General features: G+C 37.1%; 1 protein-coding gene and 1 non-coding gene across 3 annotated transcripts; one reads left to right on the top strand and one right to left on the bottom strand.

The window, feature by feature from the left end:
• The first annotated feature begins 287 nt into the window (after positions 1 to 287).
• LOC103720426 (calmodulin-binding protein 60 B-like) lies at positions 288 to 12,204 on the top strand. Of its 2 annotated transcripts, none has more exons than XM_008810115.4 (9): positions 288 to 418; positions 665 to 786; positions 3,994 to 4,069; positions 7,521 to 7,579; positions 8,668 to 9,161; positions 9,257 to 9,417; positions 9,503 to 9,706; positions 10,633 to 10,870; positions 11,213 to 12,204. In XM_008810115.4, exons 2-9 carry the CDS (start codon positions 698 to 700, stop codon positions 11,815 to 11,817), a joined length of 1,926 nt encoding a protein of 641 aa, XP_008808337.2. In that variant the 5' UTR covers positions 288 to 418; positions 665 to 697; the 3' UTR covers positions 11,818 to 12,204. The 2 variants fall into 2 exon arrangements, with proteins under 2 accessions (XP_008808337.2, XP_026665541.2); XM_026809740.2 differs by having other exon boundaries at positions 306 to 418; positions 501 to 786.
• A 1,281-nt stretch (positions 12,205 to 13,485) lies between these two features.
• TRNAR-UCU lies at positions 13,486 to 13,558 on the bottom strand. The gene has a single exon. It is a non-coding gene; the product is annotated as a tRNA-Arg (tRNA).
• Positions 13,559 to 15,542: the final 1,984 nt, after the last annotated feature.

Here is a 15,542-nt window from a genome sequence, read left to right as displayed (position 1 = left end):
TTAACTTCCCGTTTGGATATGATCCATATCCTTACGTTATGATTCAGCCAGGTAAAGGACGAGCGACCATTCTCTACGCTGCCTGTTCCAATGCGGTCATGTATGCATCTAATCATGACCGCTAATTTCTACGATGGTTCAGCGCGATGCAGTTCGATGCCGGTTCAGCCGGCGTTGGAGGGCAGCGTGGGTCGGAGTCTGATGACGACCTCTTTTTATTCTGAACCATGATTACTTTTCTGCCGCTTTCGTACAATATGCCGTCATAAATAAAAAGAGGACATGGCGATTAGATAAGCACACCAACATCGCGCGAGCCGACCCGCACACATAGTATCCCTCAAAGTCCGCGACCAGTCTGAAGCTCCATTTTTTTTAGGATTCCCCATTCCTCCTCTAAAGAAGAACAAACGCGCACGTAATTATCCTCTCTTCCCCCTCTACTCTTCCTTCCGTTATTTTCCCTTTCCGTTCATTTCTTTGCTTCTTGTTCGTGCTAGAACGACCGATCCTTTTAGGGTTTGTGATCCGTCTAGGCAGTAAGAATCGGAATCTGGTGTTCGAATTCTCGATCGCTTATATGATTTTGGTTCTGGGGTCGTTTTGATCCGGAGCATCGGTTCGGATCTGCGAGAGTTAGGGTTTTAAGGATCTCTTAATGCAGAGGCCTGCTCGGCATCTGGAGCGGTCGGGGACCATGACGAGGGAGAAGCGCAGGCTGGATCTGGACGACGGGGACGAACCGCATCCTGAGTCGAAGCGGCCGAAGGTTCCGGCACTCGCGAGGTAAGAGAAACCGTGATCTTTTCTGAGGGGGATTCCGGGATCAGCATACATGTGGTGGATGATCTCTTTAGTGATTTGATTACGTTTTGCTTCTTGAATTATTTCATACTGTTTGGAGTTAATTGCTAGTCTATTTTCTTGAATTCTTTGCTCTTTTTTTTTCTTCTTATTACTTTGAAAGAGTTAGCGATTTCTGTGAAGGAAGCTAGATGAGAGGAGAACTAGAATGTAATTATTATGAAATAGTCAGTCGTTTTGTACTTTAGGTCAATGGATCATTCTTGGAGATTTTTGAAGGTGGAGATTATTTATTTATTTATTTATTTATTTATTTATTTATTACAGCATGTTTGTATGGCTATCTTCGATATTTTTCGTATACTGTGTTTGCATGGTGCTAACCTAATTTCTTTGCTGGATTGCTGATGGCCATTATAAGCTAAAGTGGAAGCTTGTTGTTCGAGGCTTTGCCTCTGGTCATTCATAGTCCTAGACAAAATAAATTTAAATCTATGTTTCATCTGTCTAGGGATTCGTAATTGAAATCAGGTCAGTATCATTAATAAGAAAAGTCTCCCAAGGGAATTCCATATGAAAATTAAAATTGAAATAGTTGAAAATAAAGTAAAACTAAAATATTTTTCATTTCAATTCCATTTTAATATTGTGGCAAGGCATGGTGAGTAAGAGATTGAGAGCAAGAGAATATTCTGTATCACGTTTTCTTTATATGATGAGAATTTAATTTCTCAATATGCATATTATTTTTTTAATATTTTGTCATAGCCAGTTAGTCTTAGCTTAGTCAATCAGCATCCATCTCCAAAGGGCTCTTTTATAGAGCTCCAGAATTCAAACCAGCCATCCCACTGTATTTCTCAGAAAAGCTTGTCATATATTTAGGGTCAGCTGGTGTGGTTTACCTACGATATCATTTCCCAGCTCAAGTCTAAGATCATTTAGTGTTTAGGTTCATTATTGTTTTGTTAATGGTACAATGTTTAGTCTAGAACCATTTCAGGTTTGTGCAAAATGAGAGTAGAGCACCTTGGTTTCGCCGAGGTGCCTTATATTTAGGGTACAAGTCATGCTAGAGAACAAGGTTACATTTACACTCCACTAGCCACCAGAATTTGGAATCGAATCATTGCAAATGAGCTGGATATTGAGACTTTGACATTGTTGTTGATGTAATGGTTTGGAAGTTGGGATTGGGAGAATGAAGCTGGTGCTAAGGAAATTGATGAGGACATTAGGATGGTGAGCAAAAAGCCAAAGATTGCCATGGTGGCTTAAAGACATGGCTCTATGAGAAGTCAAAGTTAGGGAGGTTTGCAAGCTGATTGGTGGTGCCAACAAGGAGAAGGCCTGGAGTTTTTTGAAGGGGGGAAGGCAAAGAGGCTGTTTTGCTTGCCACTCTTATCCTCTTCTTTCTCAACATTGTCTTTGTTCTCCTAGCCCTTGGCTTTCAAGCCATCACATTCAAGAACGATGCTAGAGGCCTTGATATTTGGCTTGTTTGCATTAGTTCACTGAAGCATTTTGGTAGCCAATGGAGCATAAATGTAACTATGTCCTCGGGCGAGACCGGTGTCCCAAATATAACAAGCACAGGGCAACTTGGCCCATCTGGGAATACTTGTACTTTTTGTCAACCCAAAATGGTTTAGAATAAATATATAGGATAAAAATCAAAATAGAAACATGCCTAAGCCGAAAACGCTTTTAGACTTGGGATGGGAACCAGTAGCATAGCTAACCCACCCACCCCCCCCAGCTGATGCAAATATATATATTTTTATGCCCTGGGAGTGCTGGTTTGAACCCTAAAGCTCTTTAAAACAGCTCCATAGAATGGAGATCAATGCTAATGTCCTGAGCTAACATTAATTGGCAATGACAAAATATATAAAAAGAGAAATATAAAAAAGTTATGTTCCTGTCATACACAAAAAAGGGGAAAAGAGAACACAATTCTCTCACTTAGTCTTCTACTCCTACTCACTCTATATCTTGCTGCAAAATTAAGCAAAAGGAATTGAAATAAAAAATTTAATTCAATTTTCCATCTACTTATATTGAGTTAGGAAGTTCAAAGTTGTTGGAAAATGCTGTACCCTTTAAGATGTCTTTTTGAAGATAATTTTTTGATGTTAATTAATAACATAGAGGAACTTGCAATTCAAATTTAGTTTTAGTTTGCTGTCTTTGTGGGCTGTGTGTATGCATAGCGTGTTATGCTTGCTTACAAGTCCAAAGGATGATATGTGCATGCTGTGTGTTGATTGTGTGATTGAGTAATTATGCCAAGTTGCGTGCACATGTTTTACATGTGGCTGCATGAAAGTACATTTCTTCATGCTTCACACAAACTACTCTTTTGTTCATGGTTTCAGATGTTTTTTCCATCCTAATTTTCATTAGTGTAAGAAACCTGTTGTGCATGGAGGACAGCCATTATCCTGTGTACATATACCTACTACCTAGGATCTTGACCACAATATTGTTAAATAAACTGATTTTCTCATGAAGTTGCCTTGGGCGAAAATGCAAGAAATTGGCAACAATCATTGTACATGATGGATATAATAAATCATGTTTTTTAATGGTTATGCTAAATGATGTCCTTGATGCAGGTGCACGACTTATTTTAGAAATTGTTGCCCTTCTTATACAGGAGTTTTATAAGAGTTTGTTGTTTTCTCTATCATATAGATTGTTCCACTTCATGGTCGCCACTTTCATTTTCATCATAATTGTAACAAATGAGATGATGAGTTCACTTGGGAGCAAGAGGCCCCCCCCCCCCCCCCCCCCCCCCCCGCGCCCCCCTCTTAAAATAAAAGTTAATCCTGTCTATTTGGGGTTGACATACCGAGATAGGTGCGAGTGACATGTGAGTTATTAGGAGGGTCACGGAGATCAAACAGAAAATAATAATGTGCATGAGAGATCAGTGATCATTGGCTATATATAGGATGCTGAAGGAAGCTCATGGAATTTTCCTTGTCTTTTAGGCCTTGTTCTATATTTTATCATCATCTGAAAATATTTTAAACTTTCTAGCTGTATCCCTCAGTTTGATTGTGCTCTCTTTCTGCTTTTGTATTTCAGAGCATATATTTACTGAGCTTATCTTATCCCCCAACCAAAGAAGAAATCACCACTTCACACATGTCTTGTTTATTTGAAATGCTACTTGTGCAGTGTGATTGTTGAAGCACTCAAGGTGGATAGCCTGCAAAAACTATGTTCATCACTGGAGCCAATTCTTCGCAGAGTTGTAAGCTAAATCATATATCCTGACTGGCAGTGTTTTCTTTATAATTCACACATTTTATGAACAAATTTCAGTTATTGGTCGTATCTGTAAAATATCAATTCATTATGGGCACAGAACAATACAAACCATGAATGAAATTATTAGTTTGATGAGGTTTACATTTCTTCTCCACATTACCTTTATATTTTTTTGATATGTATATTTTGTCTTAAGATACTGCATACCATAGTTGAATGCACACAAGAATTGTTCTAGGTTTTATTTCTGGTCACAGTATAAATCATAGGGGCAGCGGTCTTTTAATCATTATTTGAACCATACAAACTTTTTGATCTAAACAATAAACAAGATATACCATGTGAATTTGCCTACATGTTTCTGTAAGTGTAACTTTGATACTACAGATCATGACTAATAAAACTAATACATGGCAAGAAAATATTATGTTTCACATTCAATTACAAATCTGAACTATGTCCATGATACTGGTAATTGGAAAATGTGTATCTTATGCTTCACTTTGCATCAAGTTCGAAAAAAGGGGTCATAATCTTACTGCATGCACACATGTTTAAACTAACGAGTATTACCAATACTAAATGGCTATTATAATGGTCTAAGAGGACCCCTATTATGTTATATATATATATATATATATATATATATATATATATATATATATATATATATATATATATATATATATATATATATATATTCTATGAACATCTATATATGGCTGTTAATTAATTGTTATTATGTAAATAGCCATTTCACATTGGGAATGATGGGTGTCCTATGACATTTTCACTGTTCACCCATGCATGGTTAATGAAATCATATCTCTATATTTGGTAAAATTAACAATTTAATCTTGAACAATGACACAATGAAAAAATTCCATTGTTATGTTATTCAAAAAGATGCATTTCTAAGATGGATTGCACATTAATGGCTATAAGTTTTCTTATAGTGGTCAACAAAAGGAAACTAAGGGTCTACTTAGTGGGAGGATGTTGTTATTACTACGTTCATTGTTTTCAAACTCTGGAATATCAAATTTTGACTTTTGGTCCGCTTTCAGATGTGCTTGTGGCATGGGCATTGTGATTTTTTTTGGAATATGCTTTCTTTGGTGGTTATAATTATGCACTAACATAAATGCATTCATGTCTGTATGCGTATACATTTAGCAACTAAAATGATATATAATATATCATTGAGTGCCCTTGGCTTTTAATGATACATGACAATAATCAAAGGAAGATGGCAGTTTAATTATATATTTTACTTTTTTAATTGGAATGCATGAAAATAAAGATGTAATTAAAGATGACAAACAAGAGACTTTCTGATTGCAGCTCCAGAAATTCCATAATTTTTAAAGTGAAAATGTTGAGATTTGTCAAATTTTTAGAATAAATGGATGGTTGAAATAATACCATGATGATACATATAAAAAAGTTTCAAGGAATTTGGAAGCTGCTTAGTTATCTCCTTGATCAGCATCCCAGTGCTCAAAAATTATGGGTGACACCTAACTTGTTTGGACTTGGATTGAATCAAGGTTTCTTCGCTTTGTTCTAGGTATATGCCTTTGGTTAAAGGATTTCTTTGGATCATGCAGGTTTAGTTTTATTTGTGTCAAGCCAAGTTGGTTTAGGCTGGATGATGACCTTGGATAAAGTATTTAAGAAAGGTTGGTTTCTTTTTTATTTGTTTAGTTCAACCCATAATTGAGTTGCAGATGGTTAATAAAGTCGTAAGCTGATCTCCGGCTGATCCTACTGCAGCCGTCATGCCCCCGTTTTAGCATTTTTTTGGGGGAGTAGGGTAGCTCCTGTTCCAATGGAGGGACGTGTCTGGTCAACCGTTCGTTGAAATGCTCTGCATCGCGGCGAGCCGGTGCGGGCTTACACCAATCTTGCAGTCTCGAGAAATCTACTTAAACTTAAGTTTCCTGCTACAACTAGTCGTCATGGGTTCAGTGGCGCCGTTATATGTTTAACACAAGCAAGTCGCAAGTGCTGGGCTAGTTGATTCAGGACATTTTGGTTAGCCTATGGCGAGGTATGGGCGAAGGGTCTTGAAGTGATGTTTGGTTGAATCGATTTTTGCAAATTGATCAAGTCAATCTATGATTTCACTCGGTTAGGCTCATCCTTGTTTGAATTTTTTGGGACCTAAGTGTTGGCATTGCATTTGGAAAATTGAGTGGGGTTTCAGTAATATATTTTCCTATTTGAGCTGCCCCGGCCCAGTCCATGCGCTAACTGCATCTCAAATAGGTCCAAAATGACTTGATCCAAGTTTAAAACCATGACCTGAAAGAAAAGTCAGAGGGTTGAGTTTTGACCCAGGTTTGGATCAAATGACTTGATGGGTCTAAAATATTTTCGATTCGCCCTACTTAGTTAGCTAATGTGTTGGACCTGAGTCTAAAACCATGACTTGGAAGATCGGCTCGAGGCCAAGTTATGCTAGACTCAGCTTGGACCGAGCTTGTCTGTAGGCGGAGTCATGTCAGGTATGCTTCAAGGTTTCCTATGTTATGTCCTAAATTGAGTCCACCTGAACTTGACCTAAGCCATTGCTAGTCTACCTAAGGCCTCTAGGCTTTTCACCTCCAAATCTTCTATAGCTAATGGAAACCTTGGGAGGAGGGGGTCAAATGAGATTATGATTGCCAATGATGAGAGGCTGTCAAGGTGAGGGATGGAGTTAGAGAGATGACACAAAATAAAGAAAGTGTAATTGCTAGAACTCAAGTGTATGAAAATTGAATGACCATCTTTACATTCTTGATAATTGAATAGTGGAAAAGGTAGGAACATGAGAAGCAAGGAAGCTAATTCATGTAAAATCAAACAAAATATTAGAATTCCAAGAATGCGCATGTAAACTGATAATTTTCTTCATTGCTATATTAGATGTAGATATATCATTTATGGAACTTGTTATTTGTCTTGCCAAGTTTGAGAAGAATCCTTTTTAACCTTTTAATGCAGAATCATTATTAATATTGTTAATTGTTGAGGTCTGTATTTTGTATTCTTAATCTTTTTACATTCTTTATTAAGTTAACATATCATGGCAGAAGATTCCTTTTCTTAATTTTTTATATTGGAAGAAATGTTAGATGTGTATTGTGTTATCCTTGGCGATACTTCTTGTTGTGTATCGGACTGGAAAACCCATGTTTGATAAAAGCAGATTACTTCTTTTGATTCCTGCTTGATTTACATTCCATGCTAATCATAAGCTGATACTGTAGTTCAGTAGGCTCAATTAGAGAGCTGCACTTGGAATCGACTAATTCTTTTCCTTTTTTGGACAATTTAGTATTTTAACGAGTGCGTTGTTAATTTTTTGGCCTTCCAATTGATTTTTGTATTGATTGTTTGGGTTGCTTGCCTGATTGATTCTTTTTGCCACTATGTGCTTTAATTAGGTTAGTGAAGAAGTGGAACGTGCATTAGCAAAGCTGGGTCCTGCTAGGCTTGAGGGAAGGTGCGAGATCATGATGATTACTTGCTTCAGTCTCTCTGATATGTGGTTAACATGAACTTGCTTTTTTACGTGTTATTTTCTAGACCATACTATTTCGCAATTCGTGTTGTTGCCATTTGGAAGAATTGTGAGAAGGGATTTCATGATACCATTAATATGATTAACAGTGATATGAGGAATGGCAGAGGTTACTTGTAATCTAGAGGATAAGTGAAATTTCACTACAAGATATATTTGTTCAATATTTGAATTGGATAGTATCTACAATCACCATATTTTACTTTAAATCTCTATGTATGTGCAATTGCATGCAGATTTGTGTATTGGTCTGTGACATACGTATATTGAGAAGGTAAGTATAAGAGATGTTATGTCATGATCATGGCCTTCTTATAAGCATGTGTCTGTTTGTGTGTATATCTATGTAAAGGTTAATTGTAAAAGATATTATGCCATGAACATTGCTTTCTTGTCAAGTATGCATTGTATCTAGTTGATAACCTTGGGGAACATGGTTCTTGGGTTGTGCATATAGCATAAACTTTTGCTTTAGCCTTCATCTCCTGCCATTTTAGTTTCCATTTCCCCTTACTTCATAGAAGGAGAGAGGGGAGAATTTGCCAAATGGGACAAAAATGAAATTTTTGGATACATTTTGTATCCTGTGTTACTTTCATGGTGACTGCTTATGTGGATTGGTTTTTTACTTTGATAAATATGAGAATAGGAGTTTTATTTATACTCTGTTCCTTAGCCCAGCATCATTCAGTCAGATAGTTCACCAGTACAGTATCACAGCCTGCTACTTGAGGCCAGGAAGCCCCTAGTGAAGTGGCACCTATGAATTTCCGTGCACATTTACAGTACACCAAAGTGAAGTATTTTCTTCATCATCATTTTTTTCTTTAACAATCTTGGGCCAACTTAATCTCCGTAGTTTATTACACTATTCTTATCTCATGCTATAATCACTGGTTTTTAACTATCCTATTTCAGTTTGCTAATTTGATTACACATATATGTAAAAAATATTTACTGTTATAGAAATTTTACCTGTGAGGATTATTCTAATTCTTTAAGAAATGCAGATATTCTCCAAAGCGTATAGAAGGGCCTGATGGAAGAAACCTGCGGCTGCATTTTAGATCAAGGTTGTCTCTACCACTTTTTACGGGAGCAAAAGTTGAAGGAGAGCAGGGAGCTGCAATTCATGTTGTGTTGATTGACGCAAATACTGGCCTTGTTGTAACGTCAGGGCCCGAGTCATCAGCAAAACTGGATGTGATTGTGCTTGAGGGTGATTTTAACATTGAAGATGATGATAACTGGACTGAAGAAGAATTTGAAAATTACATAGTCAAAGAGCGTGAAGGAAAGAGACCACTTTTGACTGGTGAGCTCCAGGTAACTTTGAAAGAAGGTGTGGGGACTCTTGGGGAGCTTATCTTTACTGATAATTCTAGCTGGATACGAAGTAGAAAATTTAGGCTCGGTCTGAAGGTTGCATCAGGCTTCTGTGAAGGTATTCGTATTCGTGAGGCAAAAACAGAAGCTTTTACTGTTAAGGATCATCGAGGGGAATGTAGGTTTACAGCAAACCTTTGCAATTTAGTATCTTTTCTCTGTACATATATCAGAATTCCATTTTAAAATGTCATTACTTTCCATTCTTTACAGTATACAAGAAACACTACCCACCTGAACTAACAGATGAGGTTTGGAGATTGGAAAAGATTGGAAAGGATGGGGCATTCCACAAAAAGTTAAATAAGAGCGGAATCTTTTCGGTTGAAGATTTTCTCCGGCTTGTTGTAAGGGATCCACAAAGATTACGGAATGTAAGATTTCGTACATGGGTTGTTGAAGTAGAATCTTACTTTGTTATTGGTTGTTGTTTAATGATTTTTTTTTCTGCAACTGTAGATACTTGGAAGTAGCATGTCAAATAAGATGTGGGATAGCGTTGTGGAGCATGCCAAGACTTGTGTCTTGAGTGGAAAGTATTATGTATACTATACTGATGAAACAAGGAATGTTGGTGCAGTCTTCAATAACATTTATGAATTTAGTGGCCTGATTGCTGGAGGACAGTTTTATTCAGCTGAATGTCTGACTGACAGCCAGAAGGTCGGTTTTATTTGCAGTACTTTTGTTTTTAACAGATCCTGCATGGTACTATTTATGGATTATCTATAATACGTTTTCATGAGTTTAAGTTTTTAACATGGAAGTGTAATTCATATGACCTCTCAGCTGAACCGATAGTTATGCTATGGTGTACCACTAAAATACTAAAAATACGTGCAATGAATGAAGCATACGATGATGTCATGCCCATGTGCCAAAAAACAGTGGGTAACTATTTGCTTAGATACTGCATGCTGTGCTTGTAAAATTGTAATATTTCACTTTCCAAAGTGACTCCTTTATTTGCTTAAGATTTAGTAAAATTGTTATAGCATGAGCATATTACTGCTTGGCAGAGTTCCAAGATTCTTCATAGATTTTGCTAGCAAGGCATTGGAACTAGAAGCATCAACATTATATAGGAGCTACAGGCATTAACATAGTTGAGTGGCTATTAGATAACTATGTCCTTTGTATGTTTAGCTGCTTTGTTTTTGTGTATGGATAAATGCCAAATATGGTTAAGTGCATTTATCCTGGTGTAGTTGGCACCAGGATTTGATAACATTGTTTTTCACTGCTAAAATACCTTATTTTATTTCTTGAAGATTACAGACCCGATTTAAAGTGCATATATATATATATACATACATAATTATACTCACACATATACATGCATTCATGCATGCATACACCAACATCAAGAAACAATGAAAATTTTAGACCATCCTCAAACATGAATATACTACGTAGTGTCAGCTGCTGTGTGCTCAGTTAAATTCTTTATCCAGTCCATTTATAAGAAAAAAACCTATCTAGTTTAACTGGTTTTTATTTTTGTTAAGTGTAGTAGATTCTGCTATCAAATGATATAAACAAAAAAATAATGCTGAGAAAAGTGGTAAATACTCTATACTGTCTTTCAGGTCTTTGCAGATACATTGGTGAAGAAGGCATATGATAATTGGATGCACGTTATAGAATATGATGGCAAGTCTCTTTTAAGCTTCAGGCAGAGCAAGAAGACAACTGCTACACGAAGCGGACAGCCATCAGCTTCAAAAACCCATACTGCTTTATATGATCAAGAAGCTTGTCAGCAGCATATGTCAACTACAGTTCCAGCTGAGCATCCTGCAGTGGATAGGGGAGTGGTTGCTGGAGGTAATGAATTTTTTTTAAACTTATAAATCCAACAATTAGGTGAATTGCTTAGCTCAACTTTTAACTTAGGTTGGGAGTGACTTCCTAATTCCTCAGAATAACCCCTTGTCTGTGCGGTAACCATGATGATCATTGTTTGAATTGTAATTGCAGCTGATAAAATGTTTGCCTGAAAAATGAAACTTAATGCAGACTTCCGCACATGCTTCACTAATAAATATAATGGAGAACTTTTTGCTTTGGATATTCCAAGACATAAGTTAAACTAACCCACTCTGCAGAGTTAGAACGCTGCATGTTACTCCAAGGTTCAGTTTGCTGACTATTGTATATTTTGTCCAGGAGATGCTGCTTCTGCTGGGTACAATGGGAACCAAGTGAACAGATACTCTGCTCATCCCCAACATGTGGATTCAAATATCCATATGCAGTATGAAAGCAGTTCATTTGCCCCACAAAGTCTGCTCAATGGATCTTCTCAGCAAACTCAAATTACAAGAAATGATAGCACTGGGCTAGCACTGGGCCCACCTCAACAGGCAACCCTCGGATTTCAGCCATTGGGCCAGTCAATACTGTCAACAAACCTGAATTCTTATGATGACTGGTCTCGTCAACGGGATGTCCAGGCTGTTGAAGATTTTAATCTCTCGGAGGAAGAGATCCGCATGAGAAGCCATGAAATACTAGAGAATGAAGAAATGCAACAATTGCTTCGTGTTTTCAGCATGGGTGGGGCATCCTCCAGTGTACCAGAAGATGGATATGGTTTTCCATCCTACATTCCTTCTCCTTGCCCGAACTTTAACTTCGACGAGGATCGTAACCGTTCATCTGGTAGAGCTGTTGTTGGGTGGCTTAAGATCAAAGCAGCTATGAGATGGGGCATCTTCATCAGGAAGAAAGCAGCTGAAAGGAGAGCTCAGATTGTTGAGCTGGAAGATTAGCAAATGGAGTCATGACATAGTCGTCTTGGTCTTGTGCCATAGCTTGCGGAATTAGCTACCGACATGAAATGGGTTAACTGTATACCAGGGAATGATGATGCAGACCTCAAGCTCTGGTTATGTGACTCCTTGTCTCGGCCAGCGAGTGCTTGTACATGATTCTTGGCTGTACAGTAAAGTAAGGTTCTTGTTTAGCTCTTCTGTTATTATGATGTCTGCCCATGTGCTCTGAAAGATCTTTAGAAACTGTGCACTAGTTTACTCAAGACTGTTGACTCTTATGTAATGCCACCAATATATGTTCACCATAATATTGTTTTGATTTAATACCTTCAGAATGTAACTCTGTATTGTGTTGAATAACTATGGCACAATTTTCGGGGAGTATACATGTGCTGCTTAGCCTGATGGTAGAAAATCCAGCTGCTTGCATAATTCCAGGGATACCAGGTGAAGCCTTCAGTAATTTCCTAGCAGGTCTAAGAGTTACTTAACGTTGTGGTGACCTTAATATGCTTAAGAAGTTTATGAAGACAATGTGAATGGAGAAGTCTATGAAGGTTATATAACATGTACATCAACTTATCCTGGGGAAAAGAAAGAGCACTTCTTGTTTGACCTATCCTGCAGCCTTGGCAAAATTTGTTGGAGAAGTTCCAAGCGTTTGTGGGACTCATCAAAGCTTTCCAATGCACATTCTATTAAATAGTGATATTTGTTCTTTACCGATGTTTGCATATTTTAAGTTATAATTATCGTTCACTTGGTAAGTGACATAAAGCATCCTTTCTCAAGAATCACCTTAAATGACTACCGGTATGTCGCACCTTGTATGTTTCAAGTGTCGTAGCCCATTAAATGCTAAAGCTGGAGAGTCAAAATTTTGCTAGATTTTTTTTTTAATTAATTTTTGACTTTCATTATGATGCAAATGATGCATTTTATGTGACACTTAAATACTTATTGTATTACAATGCAAATGAAATTTTGATACTTTAAATGTCCGCAGGCGGCGTATGTCCGTGGTTATTAATCAAAATAACACTGTAACTTGAGTGAAAGAATTGTAGAGCGGATAAAGGGCATCTTTTGTGATTGCAATTTTCAAGTCCCTGTGATCATGTTGAGGGAGCTTTGTCTAACAGTGTTGCTGGTCAAACCAAAAACATTTTAAAAATAAAATACATGAAATTAGTTTTATATATATGCTAAAATGAAAATATATTTTATCAAAATAATTGTACAAGTTAGATACTACTAATTGGTTAAGAAAGTTAAACTTGGCAGATCCATTACGGTGGATCGCTTCGCGGCAAATGCAGTTCAATCTTATGGAAATCAAGCTGGATCTTAAATTTGGTTCGTTGGTTTTCCTGTTGAACTGCTATAAGCCATGAGTAATTTTTTTTTATCAAGTAAAATGGTAGCAAGTCATATCATGAACTTGATAAATGAAGTGAGATATGAAGATCGTAAGAGAAAAACAAAAATAGATATAATTAATAAAAAAGCCCTCGAGTGCCATATTATGAAAATGATAAGTGAAATGAGACAGGAACATCATAATAGAAAAACAAAAATAAAATAATAAAAAACAAAAAACAAAAACAAAAAAAAAAAGAAAAAAAAAAGGAGAGCAAAGAAAGGAGATGGTAAAAACATATGAAGCACGCCCGGTGGGACTCGAACCCACAATCGCCTGATTAGAAGTCAGACGCCTTATCCATTAGGCCACGGGCGCCAGTTGATGCAAGTTGAAATATTACTGTAATAAATCCTTTTTCTCTCTTCCTCGCCTTTCCCCTCGAGATTCCTCCCCCTGCAATACCCCTCTTGTCCCCCGAGAGAACGCTGGAGTATCTTCCCGTCTCCATCTCCACCCTTTCGCCTCTTATTTCAATGGCTCTTGGCCTTCGAGCTTTTTATCTGTAATATGAAAAATTCTGGGTTCCTTTATGCATAAAAATCAGTTCTTTAACCCCTCTTTTGATCGTCTATATCCATTTCTAAAAGAACAAAAGTTAGAACATCTTAATATCTGTTACTCTATTAGAATAAACCTTAAATACAGAAATAATGATTTGCTTCTCTTTTTTTTTTTTTTTGAAGGAAAGAGATAATAATTGTTATTTGCCACTTTCATTGTTTATTTGGATAGATCAATGCTTTCGTTTGGATCTTCGTGTGCTTAAAAGTATATCATGTTATGTGAGAATTTATATTTATGAATGCATTTATCCCGGTAGTAATACCTTTCTGTTTAGCGACCAGATTTTCTATGTTTATTATTTTGGATGGTGCATTTCTAAGCACTAGGAAGGTCAAGTGCCTGCTGCATAAGGTGATCTTGTCAATGTGGTTTCATCATTAGTGCAACAAAAGTGTAAATCCTTTAACCATCTTGAAGCTTCTGGTCCTAGTTTGAATTTTGTATGAACAAGGACATGATTATGGAGTTCTTTACTTGCGTTTAGTTTATTTAATTTGACGAATATTTGACATAGGAAAGAGCATAACAGTTGCAATGTTGTCAAATCGACTTGGCGGTCCTTGGATGTTACTTTTTTGAAGGCCTAGATGGAACAACTAGATGACCAAGAAGGCACCTGAGTAAAAGAATCATATAAATAAGTAGAATTATAAACTTCTCATAATTCATACCTCGTTTACAAAAAAGGCATCAAAGAACATCATATTGATAGACAGTAAGGTTGTAAAGTACTCAAAGTTATGCACCAATGAAATCATGATATTTACTTTAGTTTTACTTATAGTTTTCCTATTAAGTGTTTGAAAGTCTATAAGGCTTCTTAGAAACATAAAATGTTCGAACATCAGTTTGTATCCAAGGGAACATGTTATAAATGGACCCAACTTCTTTTTCTCTTTATAAGTAAATACTTTGTTCTTAAAGAGAGAAACAGTTAAAAGAATTTACTGCTTCAACAAATCAATGAACAGGGTGCTTGCTCGAGACTAATGTGGCCCTCAATGTAGGCACTTGATGGCCAGCTGCTTCCTAGGCGCCAATGTAGACACTTGATGGCTTCCTCAGCTGAAGGCCATGAAAGCTCCAGGCACCAAAGCTGCCGCTTGTGACAACCTTGGACAATTGTCTAAGTTCATAACGTAAAGATCCATTGTTAAAATCGATTTGATCTTCTTGAATTGCATTGAAAGTATTGTGAGTTTTAAATTGTGAACCCCCTGTAAATAAGATAGTTTATAATTGTAGTTTCCTTTTTTTTTTGTGTGTGTAAATTGATAGCAGAGTAGTAAGCAAAGGTTTGAATTAGCAATGCAACATAATTATCACAAATTTAAGGTTCCATGGAACGATCCTCTTATGACAGCCAATGAATGACATCTATTTCTTGTCAAACATATTTGCTCGCATAACCTCCATTACTGCTTTCGAATGCTCCTCTGCATGTAGTTTGTGGTTTTACGGCTTTTGTTGTCTCAAACAAGGTTAGGGCCACAAAAGATCCGGCCTGTCTTGGACGTGAAATCTGAGGCTTGAATGAGTTTCAGATTGGATTTTGTCAAGCTGTGGCCTGTCTGATGCCTGACCCAAAGCCGGAGCCCACTCTAGCTCAAAGATCTCGACCCCTACCCATGGGCTGTAGGAAGGTTGTAGACTTGTATCTAACCTCCCTCCTCTTCCCCCACGCTCCCTCTACTTCCTTCTCTATTTCATCTGCTCTCCCCTTTTCCCTTTTCCG

This window comes from Phoenix dactylifera, chromosome 7 (genome assembly GCF_009389715.1).
Source record: "Phoenix dactylifera cultivar Barhee BC4 chromosome 7, palm_55x_up_171113_PBpolish2nd_filt_p, whole genome shotgun sequence".
In the NCBI taxonomy this organism is placed as follows: Eukaryota; Viridiplantae; Streptophyta; class Magnoliopsida; order Arecales; family Arecaceae; genus Phoenix; species Phoenix dactylifera.
Note: the sequence above shows the minus strand (reverse complement) of the source record. Positions and strands in the feature narration are given on the sequence as shown.

Coding starts and splice junctions, on each gene's coding strand:
- LOC103720426 (XM_026809740.2), top strand. CDS start 659: ATGCAGAGGCCTGCTCGGCATCTGGAGCGGTCGGGGACCATGACGAGG. Junction 4,070..7,520: donor AGCCAATTCTTCGCAGAGTT/GTAAGCTAAATC, acceptor TGCTTTAATTAG/GTTAGTGAAGAAGTGGAACG. Junction 7,580..8,667: donor CCTGCTAGGCTTGAGGGAAG/GTGCGAGATCAT, acceptor TAAGAAATGCAG/ATATTCTCCAAAGCGTATAG.